The sequence below is a fragment of the Lepidochelys olivacea genome (genome assembly GCF_965140295.1).
Source record: "Lepidochelys olivacea isolate rLepOli2 genome assembly, chromosome: 28".
NCBI classification, from domain to species: domain Eukaryota; kingdom Metazoa; phylum Chordata; order Testudines; family Cheloniidae; genus Lepidochelys; species Lepidochelys olivacea.
Window position 1 is genome coordinate 6,179,844 of NC_140438.1, and position 17,599 is coordinate 6,197,442.

The 17,599-nt window shown below is 50.0% G+C and overlaps 1 protein-coding gene across 1 annotated transcript in view; it reads right to left on the reverse strand.

The window, feature by feature from the left end:
* The window catches only part of LOC311513974 (uncharacterized protein), a gene marked incomplete at its 5' end in the record, with an annotated part of 21,972 nt that extends 4,912 nt beyond the window's left edge, over window positions 1-17,060 (reverse strand). Inside the window, 4 exons of the mRNA XM_084616190.1 lie at window positions 325-438; window positions 12,535-12,661; window positions 16,000-16,220; window positions 17,054-17,060. Of these exons, the coding sequence (XP_084472316.1) occupies window positions 325-438; window positions 12,535-12,661; window positions 16,000-16,220; window positions 17,054-17,060 (469 nt within the window). The remainder of the gene's footprint in view (window positions 1-324; window positions 439-12,534; window positions 12,662-15,999; window positions 16,221-17,053) is intronic.
* Window positions 17,061-17,599: the final 539 nt, after the last annotated feature.

Sequence of the window (17,599 nt, forward strand, 5' to 3'; positions counted from 1 at the left end):
GAGAAACCTCAAACAGGGATGGGAAGGGGAAGACCAAACCAAAATAAGTGCTGGAGAGAGGTCAAATAAAAACCAGAAACTGAATTCCCGCAAAGGGAATCAATTCTGCCTTCACATCCCATCTAAATTCTCAGTGGGAAGAGAAGAAGCTACTGACAGGTGTCAGTTAGAATCTGTAGGAAGCCATGAGCTATATCTTCCCTGGGGATATGACGCTTGCTGGGGACAATCCTGAACTCAGAGAGCTCCCAAGGTCTTTGTAGAGGATCCCAGATGTTTCCTTCAGGCACTTTCAGACTCTGACTAGGTTTCATGTTTCCTCACCTGTGCAGGGATCTCTCAGGATCTCCCTTTCCTCTGAACCCTGGAGGTCTGGGACCCACGGCTCTGCCCCTTGTTCCAGCTGGGAGATCACATCAGGTCTGAAAACGGGAAACCCTGCTCAGATGAAAGAAAACAAATGAGATCAGGTGAATTCCTAAGATGTTGTCATTAATTTTTTTTTTTTAATTAAGCCCCAGTCCTTAGTAACCAATAAAGTCCAGATCCAGGTCCCCAGGTCCTCAAAGGTCCAGAACACTCTGCTAATGAGGGATGTATCTGCTGTGAACACGCAGATAGACACTGTGTGACAGTCTGTACCCCTATGTTCACTCTTCTACAAAATTATGATCTATTTTGTACAAAGTACGCCTTGCCAGGTATCATTTGGAAATGCATAATCAGCAAACATTATCGTCCTGTTAAAATGTGTAGCAATACTGTGTATGTACAGTTATGAGATTTTACTGTAGGATGTTAGTGAAAATACATTTCAATCCTGGGGAACACCCACAGACAGCAAGGCTGGCCCCTGGTCAAATAGTCATTCTCCAGCGGGGGGGGGGGGGGGGGGAAAGGTGTGAACAAGAAATTTACATTCCATCACAGGGATGGCTTGAAGCTCACATCCACAGCCCATCTCCATGACTCAGCTGAGAACTGAAGACGTTTTTAGCACATAGGACTGAATTATAAAAAGAGGAGGGGAAAACAGGAGAGATTCTCTCTGGCCCTGTCTACACTACCAATTTTTTGTCGACAATAGTGATGTTGACACCCAAAAGTCAACATAAAAAAACCCCCAGAATCTCATGCTGACACTTGCTTCCTCTGTCGGCAGCACGCGTCCATGGTTGGGGCACCATCATCAACAGTGTGAGCAATGCACTGTGGGTACCTATCCCACCGTCCAACTCGAAACCTTCTGTCGCTACGTGTTGCGGGAAGGCAGGGCAGATCGTGGCGCATCTTGGGACCTGGCTCGATGCATTGCCTTCTGTCCCACGGGCTTCTGGCTTTCTTTTGCGGCATTTTTCAATGGCCCTTCTTTGCTGTGCACCCCGGCATCTTTGTGAGAAGGGATGGATCCCGCCCTGCTCTCCCATGCTCTGTTAACTGTCACGAAGACATTGCGGATGGCAGTGCGGTTAATAGTCAAGTTCCCCCCTGAAGAAGACTCTTGGGTGCCCGACATGCTTCATGATATGGATAGGAGCAACTTTAGATTGCTTTTGGCATTCACAGAACAGCTGCAGAGGGTAGACCGTCACTTTTGGGCTCGGGAAACAAGCACTGAGTGGTGGGATCGTATCGTCGTGCAGGTGTGGGATGAAGAGCAGTGGCTAGAGAACTTTCAGATGCGGAAAGCCACCTTCCTGGAACCGGGTGCGGAGCTCGCCCCAGACCTGCAGCACAAGGATACCAGAATGAGAGCTGCCCTATCGATAGAGCAGCGTGTGGCAATCGCTGTGTGGAAGCTGGTGACGCCAAACTGCTACCGATCGGTCATGAATCAATTTGGAGTCGAGAAGTAGATCGTTGGGGCTGCATTAATGCAAGTGTGCAGGGTAATTAATCATATCCTGCTATGAAGGACTGTGTCCGTGACTATGGGAAATGTGCGTGAAATAGTGGACAGCTTTGCAGAAATGGGTTTCCCTAACTGTGGAGGGGTGATAGATGGCACACACATTCCAAATTAGGCAGCAGACCACCTTGTGATGGAGTACATCAATAGGAAGGAGTCCTTCTCCATGGTGTTGCAGGAGCTTGTGGATCACCATGGGCGTTTCACTGACATCAATGCAGGGTGGTCTGGGAAGATGCATGACGCACGCATCTTCAGGAACACCGGCCTGTACAGAAAGCTGCAAGCACGGACTTTCTTTCCAGACCAGAAGATCACAGTGGGCGATGTGGAAATGCCTATAGTGATCCTGGGAGACCCAGCGTATGCCTTACAGCCATGGCTCATGTAACCTTACACGGGACACCTAGGAGCGGTTCAGCAACAGGCTGAGGTGGTGCTGGATGACAGTTGAATGTGCCTTTGGCAGATTGAAGGCACGCTAGCGATGCCTTTATGACAGGTTAGACATTAATGAGGATAATATTCCCATGATCATAGCTCTGTGATTGCACGTTGCATAACCTTTGTGAAGCTAAAGGTGAAAGGTTTGCTCGTGGGTGAAGTGCTGAGGCAGACCGCTTGGCCGCTGATTTTGAGCGGCGAGATACCAGGGCTGTCAGAGGAGCCCAGAGGGGAGGAATTCAAGTCAGGGAGGCTTTGAGGCAACACTTTGAAAATGAGAACTAGTAATGTATCTCTCTGTCAGAGGTGCTTCAATGTTACTTTACATGTCATTTTCCTGGGAAGTAATGCTGAGATTTGGGGCCTTACATTCCAGGAAGCCAATGATTAAAATGTCGGCTTATGTACTGGACGTGCCCACTATCCCAATGTGTAGAAAACAAATAAAGATGAGTTACCGTTCAAAAACTTCGCTTTTATTGCACTGGAAACAGCATGCACAGACCCACAAAGATGCTTGGCTGGGAAAGGAGGAAGCCAGATAGCTTCGTGTTGATGGCCCATCAAAGAACATTTAACTCTCAGAATGGACCATAGAAGAAACTCATTTGACCCCGATGACTCTAACAGCAGACACATTTTTAAACAACTAACAAAATCATCCACAGCACAGCTTTGGTGGTAACGGGGGACTTCAACTCCCCAGATGTCTGTTGGGAAAATAACACAGCAGGGCACAAATTAGCCAGTAAATTCTTGGAATGTATTGGAGACAATTTTTTATTTCAGAAGGTGGAGGAAGCTACTGGGGGGAGGCTGTTCTAGATTGGATTTTGACAAATAGGGGGGAACTGGTGGAGAATTTGGAAGTGGAAGGCAGCTTGGGTGAAAGTGATCACGAAATGATAGAGGTCATGATTCTAAGGAATGGTAGGAGGGAAAACAGCAAAATAAAGACTATGGATTTCAAGAAGGCAGATGTTCGCAAACTCAGGGAGTTGGTAGGTAAGATCCCATGGGAAGCAAGTCTAAGGGGAAAAGCAATTTAAGACAATTGGCAGTTTTTCAACGAGACATTATTCAGGGCACAAGAGCAAGCTATCTCACTGCATAGGAAACACAGGAAGTCTGGCAAGAGACCACCCTGGCTTAACCAGGAGATCTTCAATGATCTGAAATCCAAAAGAGGATCCTACAAAAAGTGGAAACTAGGTCAAATGACAACGGATTAATATAAATAAATAACACAAGTATGTAGGGACAAAATTAGAAAGGCCAAGGCACAAAACAAGATTAAACTAGCTAGAGACATAAAGGGTAACAAGAAAACATTCTACAAATACATTAGAAGCAAGAGGAAGACCCAGGACAGGGTAGGCCCATTACGCAATGAGGGGGGGAAATAACAACAAAAAATGTGGAAATGGAAGTGCTAAATGACTTTTTTGTTTCAGTTTCCACCAAAAAGGTTAGTAGCGACTGGACGTCTAACATAGTGAATGCCAGTGAAAATGAGGGAGGATCAGAGGCTGAAATAGGGAAAGAACAAATTAAAAATTACTTAGACAAGTTAGATGTCTTCAAGTCACCAGGACCTGATGAAATGCATCCTGGAACACTCAAGGAGCTGACTGAGGAGGTATCTGAGCCATTAGCGATTATCTTTGAAAAGTCATGGAAAACAGGAGAGATTCCAGAGAACTGGAAAAGGGCAAATCTAGTGCCCATCTATAAAAAGGGAAATAAGGACAGCCCGGGGAGTTACAGACCAGTCAGCTTAACTTCTGTACCTGGAAAGATAACGGAGCAAATAATTAAGCCATCAATTTGCAAACACCTAGAAGGATGATAAGTAACAGTCAGCATGGATTCGTCAAGAACAAATCATGTTAAAATCGACCTGATAGCTTTCTTTGACAGGGTAACAAGCCTTGTGGCTAGTGGGGAAGCGGTAGATGTGGTATATCTTGACTTTAGTAAGGCTTTTGATATTGTCTCACATGACTGTCTCATAAAAAAATTCGGGAAATACAACCTAGATGGAGCTACTATAAGATGGATGCATAACTGGTTGGGAAATTGTTCCCAGAGAGTAGTTATCCGTGGTTCACATTCCAGGTGGAAGGGCATAATGAGTGGGGTCCGGCAGGGATCAGTTCTGGGTCCAGTTCTGTTCAATATCTTCATCAATGATTTAGATAATGGCATAGAAAGTACACTTATAAAGTTTGCAGATGATACAGAGCTGGGAGGTGTTGCGAGTTCCTTGGGGGATAGGATTAAAATTCAAAATGATCTGGACAGACTGGAGAAATGGTCTGAAGTAAACAGGATGAAATTCAAGAAGGACAAATGCACAGTACTCCACTTAGGAAGGAACAATCAGTTGCACACATACACAATGGGAAATGACTGCCTAGGAAGGAGTACTGCGGAAAAGGGTCTGGGGGTCATAGCGGATCACAAGATAAATATGAGTGAACAGTGTAACGCTCTTACAAAAAAAGCAAACATCATTCTGGGATGTATTAGCTTGTCAGCTGTACTCCGCTCTGATTAGGCCTCAACTGGAGTATTGTTTCCAGTTCTGGGGCCACATTTCGGGAAAGATGTAGACAAATTGTAAAACGTCCAGTAAAGAACAATAAAAATGATTAATGGCCTAGAACACATGACCTATGAGGGCAGATTGAAAAAAACGGGTTTGTTTAGTCTGGAGAAGAGAAGACTGAACAGGGACATAATAGTTTTCAAGTACATAAAAGGTCATTAGATAATAAGACAGAAAATATCGTATTGCCTCAATATAAATCCATGGTACGCCCACACCCTTGAATATTGCGTGCCGTTCTGATTGCCCCATCTTAAAAAAGATATATTGGAATTAGAAAAAGTTCAGAAAAGGGCAACAAAAATGATGAGGGGTCTGGAACGGCTTCCGAATGAGGAGCAATTAAGAAGGCTGGGACTTTTCAGCTTGGAAAAGAGACGACAAAGGGGGGATATGAGAGAGGTTTATAAAATCATGACTGGTCTAGAAAAAGTAGATAAGGAAGTGTTGTTTGCTACTTCTCATAACACAAGAACTAGGGGTCATCCAACGAAATTAACAGGCAGCAGGTTTAAAACAAAGAAAAGGGAGTATTTCTTCAAACGACGCACAGTCGACCTGTGGAATTTCTTGCCAGAGGATGGTGTGAAGTCCAAGAATATAACAGGGTTCAAAAATGAACTAGATAAGTTCATGGAGGTCAGGTCCATCAATGGCTATTAGCCAGGATGGGCAGGGATGGTGTCCCTAGCCTCTGTTTGCCAAAAGCTGGGAATGGGAGAGAGAGGACAGATCACTTGATGATTCCCTGTTCTGTTCATTCCCTCTGGGGCACCTGGCACAGGACACTGGGCTAGATGGACCTTTGATCTGACCCAGTATGGCCGTTCTTATGTTACAAAGAGGAGGGAAAAAAATTGTTCTTCTTAACTACTGAGGATAGGACAAGAAGCAATGGGCTTAAATTGCAGGAAGGGCGGTTTAGGTTGGACGTTAGGAAAAATTTCCTACCTGTCAGGGTGGTTAAGCCCTGGAGTAAATTTCCCAGGACGTTTGTGGAATCTCCATCGTTGGGGATTTTTAAGAGCAGGCTGGACAAACACCTGCCAGGGATGGTCTAGATAATACTTAGTCCTGCCATGAGTGCAGGGGACTGGACTAGACGACCTCTCGAGGTCCCTTCCAGTCCTACCGTTCTGTGATTAGCCTCCAAGTGACCGGTGGTTTGCCCCTGTCAGTTAGCGAGTATTTTAAGAGCATGTGACTTGCTCAGGTGACCCTGGACTCCATCTTGTCCCTGTCATTTTCTACAGACTTAGACGGAGGGCTTTGTCTGGGACAGTAGAATTCCGTCCACACACGAGAGGGTATAAAAGACTGTGGATTTTGTCTTCTTTTCCTGTTTCATTTCTTGGGGCTGGATTGCTAACAAGGAAGCCTTAAACAAGGACTGATGACCCGCAGGCTGTTTGGGTAATTTCCAGAGACGACTTTTGCTAACTAGCAGTTTATTCCATCTCTGCTTCAAACCTGATACAAGACCTTTGCAAATATATATATGTGTGTGTGTGTGTGTGTGATTTCCTTAACCTTTTAACTTTTTCTTTTCTCTTATAAATAAACCTTTAGATGTTCGCTATTAAAAGACTGGCAACAACGTGATTCTTGGGTAAGATCTGAGTTATAGATTGAGCTGGCTGTGTGGCTGATCTTCTGAGATCAGAAGAACCCTTTGATGACATGGGTTGTCAATATCCACCACTCATAAGGTCGAGTGTCTGGGTGGCGAAGTAGACGCTGCAATGCTTAAGGAGATTGCCTTTTTGACGACTGTGTGGGGAGACAGACGTTTGCTTTTGCTACTGCCTTGGTACATCCAATGGTAGAATAACCACCGGTTTGGGGTGGAGTCTGCCCTATTTCTCAGCAGTTTGTCCTGAATCTGGTGTTCTCAGCGGGGACCCACGGAGGCACAGTGACACCAGGACCTCAGCACTGTTAGATGTCAGGAAAGCACATATTGCAGAATTAGGGAACCTAGTGAGTCAGGTGTAATGGGAAGGAGCATAAAAATCTCCGGGTGTGGAGAATGCTGGGAAATTAGATTCTATAATTCAGGAGCAACATATTCTAATTAGTCTGGAAAAGCAGAATGTGAAAAATAAGAATCAGGCCAGGTGACTTCAGGAACGATGGAGCCCAAGATCCAAGGAGCCTGCAGAGAAGAGAGATTGTGGCTATTGCAGATGGTGATGGGGGAGCAGGACTCTCCACGTCTCAAGAAGTTTCACTACCAACCTAGGCCATTGTCACATGCTGGGGAGCAATCCAGACCAGTGCGGAGTTGTGTCATCTGTAATCCTGGGTGACTTTCAGTGTTCTGCTGCTGGAGCTCCCTTGTCTGGATGTTCCCAGCCAGCATTCAAGGACGCACTGAGTGTCTGTGAGATAAATAACCCTGGACCAGCAGCTCTGACCCCAGCAGCCTGCTTCTTACACCCCAGGCACATTCTGGCTTCCAGCAGGCTTTGATACACCTGGCAAGAGATAGCAACATCTGAATTTTCCCAAAATCATGTGCTCTGCAATGGCTGCTTTTTCCTGAGGAATTCAGAGGAATAATAAGGATTCTTTGCTAATCAAGAGAGACAAATGGTACCACTTATTACTTGAACTAGAGTTAGCTATCTACATAAGAATGTAAGAGCGGCCAGACTGGGTCAGACCAATGGTCCAGCTAGCCCAGGGTCCTATCTTCCGGCAGCGGCCAGGGCCAGGTGCCCCAGAGGGAATGAACAGAACAGGGAATCGCCCAGTGATCCATCCCCTGTCGCCCATTCCCAGCTTCTGGGAAACAAACAAAAGGAAGTATTTCTTCACACAACGCAGAGTCAACCTGTGGAACTCCTTGCCAGAGGAGGTTGTGAAGATCAAGACTATAACAGGGTTCGAAAAAGAACTAGATAAATTCATGGAGGATCGGTCCATCAATGGCTATTAGCTGGGATGGACAGGGATGGTGTCTCTAGCCTCTGTTTGCCAGAAGCTGGGAACGGGAGAGAGAGGACGGATCACTTGATTATTCCCTGTTCTGTTCTTTCCCTCTGGGCACCTGGCATTGGCCACTGTTGGAAGACAGAACACGGGGCTGGATGGACCTTTGGTCTGACCCAGTCTGGCCGCTCTTATGAGACAGACCAGGAAGGGGACAGGCTGCACTAGCCTGCTCCCTGATTTTGACACCCACTCCCCTTCATCCCACTGCTCTCAACCACTCTGCTCTCATCCCACTGCCCCCGGAGCACCTGCTCCTTGTGTTTTTTCCTCCCCTCCCATTGCCACTGCCTTCCTCACTACAGGCTCCCCCAAATTTCCCACTGCCCAATCGTTTTCCAACTCACCTTTCCACTGCCCCAAGTCTTCTTTGCTTCTGACTCCCAAGAGCTCCTCTTCCCTCCCTCCCATTGCTAGTTTCCCCCATTTCCTGGAGCAAACACTACCCAGCCCCCACCTACCTGCTACTCCCCCCCTCCAACTCCTCGGCATGCTAACTCCACTCCTTCCCAGATCTTCCAGCCCCCCACTGCCCCCAGACGTCCCAGCTCACAGGAACTCTTTACCCCAAACCTACCCCCCACCAGCCTACCACCGACTGGCCACTCCCCTGCTCTCTCCCCCACTGCTTGGACCTGCCAATTATTGTTATTTATTATTTGTATTACTGCAATGCTCATATTCTCAGCCGTTGACCAGGATCCTGTTGGTACCGGTTATTAAATATTAATACTTTTAGTTCAACAAAGAGTCTCTCTGAATTCTAAGGCCCAGAACACCGACCCTTGACCGGTAAGTGACCCGGTTCAGGAATGTTCTCTATTATTCTATATTTTAACAGTCTTGCACACCTTCCATGTCTATACAACTGCAGATAAGCTTGGAAACCCTCTCTTTAACACATATCCATAATGCTGGCATAAGCACATATAGACTTGGGAAACTAATAAGGGATGAACGTAACAGCAGATATTTCCTGTTGGGGAAATCAACAGGGAAGGATGATTGTGGGGTAAGAAGGACCCACTGAGAGATGTTATCTTGAAGAACTGTTAGTTCTCCCGGCTGTAAATGATCATGCCTTCACTCATAAATCAGGTAAACTGAGAATGTACAGAAACGACACCAGAACATATGGTTCTGGGAGAATATTCTTGGCAATGAGGTTTCCTTTGTCCGAAACCCTCTATAAGGATACCGATATGGGAATTTAGTTGGGGGGAACGAACACTGCACGTCCCCTCCGGATGCCGGGGCGACACAGATCCAGCTCTTAGTCTAACAACAAAGGGTGGTAATGTACCTATTTCTGTCTGTACTCTGTATACTGCTGTACTTATCTCCGATTGATGATCTTAGATTAAATAATTCCAACTGAGCCGGTTATTCTGACAACCTTGAGTCATTAACTCAGACACGCAACAGTCCCACGGTGCTGGAGATTCTGCAGACACAGAACAAAAAGCTGCCCCCAAGAGCTGACAGTGTAATGCGAAGACAAGAGACAGATGGGCTCAGACAGACAGACGGGGGAGGTGTCCCAATTTGTACACAGAGCCAGATGCTAATGAAGAGCTTGTGAAATCTGCGAGAGGGAATTTACACACACACAAAGCAGCAGGATCCGGTCTATGAATGGCACGTTGAGGTACATTTGGACGTACAGGGGCACACCCTGGCGGCAAGCGGACAGCATGGTTTGTCTCACCAACAGACAATAAGCATTTTGCACAAGCATTTACAACACATGAGAGGATCGCGTTCGTAAGTGTGGGTCCTAGGAACCGTGCTCTCATTGTACTTGAGTGTCGTTTTCCCCAATACCTCTGCTTGCCGTCACTTACAATTCGAGACTTCATTCGATAAACATTTCCTTGTTTTCACTCTAAACACATCTAAGTGCTGGGTTAAGTGGATCGCTGATGGGAAGGGTCACTCTGAAGCTGCTATAGCTGTGAATACTGTGAGCGTCCAACGGAACAGGGGCTGGACTCTCCAGGGAGACACTCAGAGGGCCCAGCAGTTTGTGTGAGTCTATCGCGTCCCTGCTGGGAATATTTTGAAGTGCTGTAAAATCCACATGCAGCCTCGGACGCGGTCTGCTCTTGAAAGTTTTGCTGCGGTAGCTCAATTGTTTCGGGCGATGAAAAATCACTTTCCCTCCCGCTCCCTTCCCCTGCAAATCCAACCTATCTATGCTGGCAAAAGCTCAAGTGTAGACAGAGGTAGAGTGGCAAAAAGTCCACTACAGAAAATGAAGGAAATCAAATGCCCAGAAACTACTTTACTGCAGAGTTAAGGGTGCCCAGAGCTGTCTCCTGCCTTTCATCATATGGACGGTGGCTAAACATAAACCTCTGCAAAGCAGAAAATGAAGTTAACATACACACTACCCCTGCAATGCATCCTTAACTGTGCTCCCAACCCTGCAGCTGGTAAGAGCCACTGGGAACGGTTCTGTCAAGGTGCTGGAAAGGTGAGCAAACGACCACAGGAACTGGAGAATTCTCCCTCTGTTGAAGTCTTCGTGTCAAGGCTGGATGCAATTTTGAATAGGATTTAGTCAAACACAAGGTGTTCAGCTCAGGACAGCCGTAACTGGATGAAATTCTATTGCCCGAGTTATTGTGACTTTCCATGCCTTGGGGGAGCGCCCGGCAACCCCCATATTCCTCATTTATATATAATTGCATATTGCATATAAAGCAGGCCGTGTGAGGTATCAAGAAAAAGGTTATGATCTGCTGAAAGCCACTGCTCTATCTAAATGTGTCTCTCTTCAGTGCATATGAAGTTATGAGAATTGTGTTGTGTGGTTGTAACTAAAACACGCTGTGGGTTTGGGAGGTGCCCAGATACTAGCTTTCCTGAGGCAATGACAAGGGAGGTAACCAACACCCGGGTGGGTGCTGAACAGAAGTCACCAGCCACTGTCCAACAAGGGAGCTATAATGCAATGGCTCACCTGCATGAGGCCACACCAGGAGAATTGCTGAACCTTGCCTGGGGACTCAGCAATGCCCCCAGACATGCCTGGGCTTGTGTTCTCCAAGCACCTGGACTAAGGGTATAAAACAGAACACAGGGGCCACTTGCCTGGCCTTTCTCCTGCCCCCACCTATGCTGCAAACAACAAACATGCTCAGAAGTTTGAAGACGCCAACAGAGGAGACTGGCCCAGGTTTAAGGGACAAACCTGTGTCCTATGAACTGCAATATCCAGTGGGGTGAGAAAACCTGCTTAATCCAGTTGTTGCCCTGTCTAATAGGGTTGAGAGTTTAGACTGCGTGCTGGTATTTTATTTTGGTAACCACTCTGACTTTTTGCCTATCACTTATAGTCACTTAAAAATCTATCTTTTGTAGCCAATAGATTTGTTTTGCTGTTTATCTTTACCAATGAGTTTCCCTGAAGCGTATGGTAAATCTGCTCAGGTTTTGCAAAGGCTGGTATGTGTCCACTTTCCACTGACGAAGTGGGGAACCAATTAATAAATTTGCATTGCTCGTCTTGAGCAGTGCAAGACGGTATATTCCCGAGGTACAAGGCTGGGAGCGGGGGCGGGGATTTGGCTGGTGCCGGTCTCTGTGTGATTCGTGAGTGGCTCTGGGAGTGTTCATGCAGCCTAGCTGGGTGTGGGGTCTCCACATCAGGTTGTGCTGAGTGATCACAGCGCCTGGAGGGGTTTGCTGCTGGTCACTGGCGAGGCTTTGGGAGGGACAACCCAGGCCGGAGACAGTTCAGGGGGCAAAGTGATCCCACAGTCCCAGGCTGCACCCTGGGGGTCCCGTCACAGTTGTACAGGAGATCAGACTACATAACCTAAACCAGCCCTTCTGGCGTTACAAACCTATGGATCTATAACAGATACAAGGAAGGACTAAGAACATGCCGTTGTTTGTGTGGTGTTCTCCAGACGGGAATCCCAGCATTTATCCACATCCCCTCCGGCTGCGTGCACTGGGTCAGGTGTAGCCGTAATCGGACGGTGGAGGGAGTACTTGGAGCAGCTTGGCAGAGCTGTGACTAGTATGCAGAGAGGTGCACGTGACCCCTGAGGGACCGAGCCTGCCCCATTTCAGTGCTCAGTGTTGTAGGTTGCGTCAGTGAAGGTGCACAAGGGGGAGTTCCTGCCCTGAGGATTGCCAGCACCCTGGTGGGATACACGCTAGTGGTCTCCAGGGCTTAGTGAGGGGCAAGTGAAGGCAACGACTCAGAAGGAAACCTCATGGTGAGGGTAGGCGAGTGGGATCACTTTGCAAGTCGGAGCTGGTCTGGGTGGAGCAGGCTCAGTGTTTGAGAGAGGGGCAGGGGTTGGAAGCTTCTGTTCGTTATGTGGGACCCAACCCCCCATTTTACCTGAGCAAACAGGAGAAATCTGACACCGTGCTGTAGTTCTCCTGTGCTCTGTTCCCAGGGTGTTGTGTAGTGAGCAGAGCAGAGGGCTGGTGTGTGTGTCATTCGCATGTCGGGGTCATGCTGAAACAGGGCAGAGTTAAGGTTACATTGTGGGGGTGACATGAACCTTAACTCTGCATTTCCCCTTCTAAGAACCGAGGGGACAGGAACCCTTACCCAGCGAGGTCACATTCTCGTAGTTCTCCTGCATGACGTCTCTGTAGCGGGCTCTCTGAGCGGGGTCCAGCAGGGCCCCCTCTTCCCTGGTGAAATACACAGCCACCTCCTCGAAGGTCACCGGCCCCTGAAAGAGCAAGAGCCCCACACTCAGGACCTGCTGCCCCACTCACAGCCCCACTATTCGTGGGGAAAAGGAGCCGATCAAATGGAAGCTCTGGGTGGCTCACAGTCAACAGAGTCCCACCCCCACCCCGCTCAGAGCACCCAGGAAACACCAGGGTGAGGGGCGAAGAGAGAGCCCCTCCTCTCTCCCAGCAGATCCATCACACACCTACTAGCCACAGACGGATACCGGAGATGGAGCCCCTAGCAGGGTCCAGGGCGAGCTCCCTGGTCAGAAGCCCAACACCCTCCTCCTTGTGAGGAGGTGGATATGAGGGAGGGGAATCTCCCCGAAATCTGAGTGGTGGGTGCCCCCTTCCTATCTCGCAGCAGCCGCTGGTGAGTCGGGTCAGGCTCCAGCACTGGGAGTCTGGGCTGTTTTCCACGCCTGTGATGAGATCTATCTCCTCCGCACAGGCCATGCTGGGGTTAGCTGTGCATTGTAGGCCGAGGAAACTACGCCCCTCCGTGCCTGCTAGGCATGCTCAGCCCCGAAGCAGGATACAAAGGAAAGCAGACGAGCTCTGCCGGCCTGCGCTGCCAAGGAGGAAGGATGCACATTGCGACCTCCCTCCAGGGATCTGTGGGAGCCCCAGTCCACAGAGGCCAGGGGGACACCGGACACCCTGCAGAGACCCCGGAAGGGACTGAGACACCATAGACCGCGCCAGCCAACGACCCGAGAGACCCAGAGGACCTGTGGACCCCGAGGACCTGGTAGGAAGCGGCCCAGGGGAAAGAGACACTAGTCCAGTTCACTGGAGTTACGACACTGCACTCTTGAGACTGGGTGTTTGCCGCTCCGCCCTGCTCAATGGCCACAGCCCCTGGATGGTGGCCCAAAATCTGTCCTGACTGTGAGGTCACTCTGCCCTGAGCGTAACGGTAGCCCACGGACTCTGACCGCTAGGTCACGCTGCCCCGGGGAGCAAAGGTAGCCAAATAACTCTGACCGCTAGGTCACGCTCTCCTGTTTTATGGGTTAGGCCATCCGGGAGACTCTGGCAGCCGAGACGTAAGCTCCCCACTGTACATGACTGGACACCCCTTTGCCGGGTGTATCTACCCCGCGACACAGCCCCATCCGCAAATTAGGGTATTTCTACTTCTGAACCCTCATGGGTCTGTTCCTAGAACCTAAGCCACTTATTAAGTGAGTTCTGGCAGGTTTGCCACACCCTGTCCTCTTCCCTTTCTCCACCCTGTGTATTCCCATGGGAGGTCGGGAAAAGGGAGTTATGGTTCCATGAAAACAGAAGGAATGTTTGGACAGCCGACCTTGGGGTTAGGTGTCTCTGCCCCATACATTTTATTGCAGTTATCAGCAAAGCATTTCTAGTCCCAAGAAGAATGGTTATGGGCAGTGGCCAGGGAAATTGTTAGCCTCTTAGGGGTGAGTTATGAGTTATGTGATTTGTTCGGAGAACATTTATAAAAAGTTCAGATGATTCAAATGATTCTCAAAGGAGAGGGAAAGACGATCACTGGGCAATTTCCCCTGACGCATCCAGGACTTTTAATTGACGTTTGATGATGACGTAGAAAGAGGCAGAACCTGAGATTTGAGATCAATGTTGAGAAATGAAAGAGAAAAGGGCGGAAACCTGAGGAATGTGGATCTAGTTTTGTAAGTTAGAGAAAAGTGGAAAATCTGAGGGATTTTCTGTCAGTTGTGGAGATGAGGTAAAATCTGAGTGCGTTTCCCCATCAATATCTGATCAGTGAAGAGAGAAAAAGGGGCGACATTTGCAAAGATTTGAGACCCACGTTCAAGGATTTGAGAAAGGGCCAAATCTGAGATTTTCTTTGTATTTTATAATTAGAGCGACAGGGGAAAGCCTCTGGGCAGATTCAATCAGGGACAGCCACCTAGAGAGAAAAGGGGCAAAATTTTAGAGTATTTGATATCAGTCTTTGAGATTTGCAGAGAAAAGCAGGCCCCAAACGCTGCATTTGAGAACACGAGAGAAAAACACCCAGGCCTGAGGGGACTTTAGGTCGCTATTAAATAACGGGAGGGGAAAGGGGGGCAGTTTGACTGGATTTTATATGACTGCCCAACACAGACAGAAAGTGATGGTCCTCCCCCCCACCACACCCAGGATTCACCTGGGCAGCAGGGAGCCCTTTGAGGAGCTGATTGAAGAGGGCCGGGGAGGGGGGAGCTGGAAGGTCCCTGGGTGAGGGAAGGGGGCAGCAGTGGGGGATGGGCAGGTGACTGGGGGCGACGGTGTTGGCAGTTCGGGGGCAGCAACTGGGATTGGGAAACCGGGGTCTGGCCAGTCTCCACGGGGGACATGTGCTCCTCCCTTCCTCTCCTGTGCCCTTCCCTGCCCTGTTGCTGGCGGAGAACAGCCACCCCATCCCCATCCCCACCCCAGAGGCAGCCGGGTCTCAGGGCTCCCCCAAACAGCCCCCACCGACTCCGATCCCTTTGGGGGAATGACTCAGGGTGACAATTTTCCACCGGAACAAGGACAAATCGCTGCAGATAAAATGGGTGGGAAAATCCCCCCCCACCTCCATGGGAGGAGACTGTAAATGGACATTTGAGGATTATGGGGGGGGGGGCATGGGAGTGGATGGTTGGAGGGGAAGGGGGAGGGGAATTGCCCCGGGTTTTACAGCCACGTGTGACACTGGGAGAGAAAAGGGGAAGAACGAGAGAGAGTTTGGGGGGGGGGCAAGTGGCACAAACAGGGACCAGAACAAATTAACTCACCTCCCCCCCCCGCCCCCCACTTCTCCCCTGGGAATTTCCTGGCTGTACAGAGATAGTTCAACCCCCTCCCCCCCCCCGACCTTCTCTCCCCACAATTCTGGCTTCTCCCCCCTCCCGACACCCCACCTCCCCCCACAGGGGACCCCCCCCGCCGGGCCCCAGCCTCTGCCCCCCCCAGCGCTCCCCCCACGGGTCTCTCACTCACCGGGGGCTGGTCCCAGCTGGAGAAAGCCCCCCCCCAGCCAGGCACGGAGGGGTTAATGACGGGCTCCCCCCCAGCACAGACCGCACAGGGTTTGGCGCAGCTGCTCAGCCCCCCCCCCGGATCACAGGGGAGCTGGGCCAGGGCCCCCACCCCAGGGAGCTGCGAGCTCTGCGCACAGGAATTGGGGGGGGAGCGGTTTCCATCATACACAGGGTGGTTCACTGGCTCTCAGCCCCCCTCCCCCCGCACAAATTGCTCCAGCCCCCCCCTTGTCTCGGGGCTTTGTTCTGCCTCCTTCCTCCCGGCACCCACCGCTCCCGGCTGCTCCAGCCCCTTCCTGTGTCTGCAAACACCGCGCTGGCTGGGCTCTTACCGGCGGCCCCTGCCAGCCGTCAAGGGCGATGGGGTGATGCGGAGCCGCACGCGGGAGCCAGAGGCGCCCCCGCAGGGGTCGGGACGGGGCTTGGTGGGGGCGAGAACCCAGGAGTAAGCGGCAGGAGGCAGAGCGGGCTGGAGGCGTGGCCTGATGCCCTCTCTGTATCCGCAGCTGATTGGTCCATTCCCCTGCAGGCCACAGCTGACAGATCCCCAGCCCTATGGGGAGGGGGTGGGGGACGGGGACGCATAAAGTCTTGGGCTTCCAACCACCCTGCCTGGTGCACAATTGCCTCTTAACAGAGGCCTGGAAAAAAGGGAGTGAGATCCTTGAATTCTCATTTATTTTGCAGCTTCCTTTACTGTGCTCACAATGGAGCATCCTGTGGGCTGGATTCATTGTCCTGGGGCGGGGGACATGTGAAAGATCATTCGTTTCCTTCGGGTTCGCCTTCAATGTACTTTCATGCTGGAGCCATCCCTGACCATCAACTCGGCAGGCAGGCACGGACAGCAAGGCACTTGTCCTGTGGCCTTGACCGAGAGAAGTTTCTGATCAAAGGGAGGGTAGATGCCGGCCAGCTCCTGGGGTAATATCTCATTGGAGATGGAAGGGCTTGTTCAGAAAGAGATTTTGACGTCTGTAGGGTATCACAGAATATAGAATCATAGAAGATCAGGGTTGGAAGGGACCTCAGGAGGTCATCTAGTCCAACCCCCTGCTCAAAGCAGGACCAATCCCCAATTTGTGCCCCAGATCCCTAAATGGCCCCCTCAAGGATGGAACTCGCAACCCGGGGTTTAGCAGGCCAATGCTCAAACCACTGAGCTATCCCTCCCCCCAAAACATCACATCCCTGCATTGGCCGGGAATCGAACCCGGGTCAACTGCTTGGAAGGCAGCTATGCTCACCACTATACCACCAATGCCTCTAAAGAGGAGCCAGATGGGTTTGTCTCCAGGCAGGTGTATTTTAGTCTCTGGTAGGTAGAAATGAGAGCAAGGTATTTTGGATTTCCTATTTCCCCGCCTGAGGGCCATCTAGGCTCACCTGACATTTTTCCTGGCAGAAGCCATTCCAATCTGTTTATTACAGGGTCAAAATGTGGCTGCCATCACACAGAGGCATTAGCGGTGGCTGAGGTGAGAAGAGGGCCAAGAAGTCCTTTCCCTCCCCCAAACGCACCCGTGCACATGGAAGCCATAAGATTGCTGCAGCCTAAATGCCCTGATGGCAAACGGGGAGGGGCAGAAGGCACTGCCAGCTGTCCTGAGCACCCCAGAGGAGCCAGGCCTGGGTGCTCCTTCATCTCTCCTGTACTGATGAGGGCAGGGCTCCCGGTGAAGAGGGTCAGGCCCTCAGGATAGGTGCATCAGGTATTAGCTGAGATAATCAGGGGTGCAGCCCATGCTCTGGGTGTCCCTAAACCTCTGACTGCCACATGCTGGGAGGGGATGATGGGATGGTTCACTCAGAGATTGTCTGTTGTGTTCATTCCCTCCAAAGCACCCGGCACTGGCCGCTGTCAGAAGACAGGATACTGGACCAGATGGACTATTGGTCTGACCCGCTAGGGCAGTTCTGATGTTCAGCAAA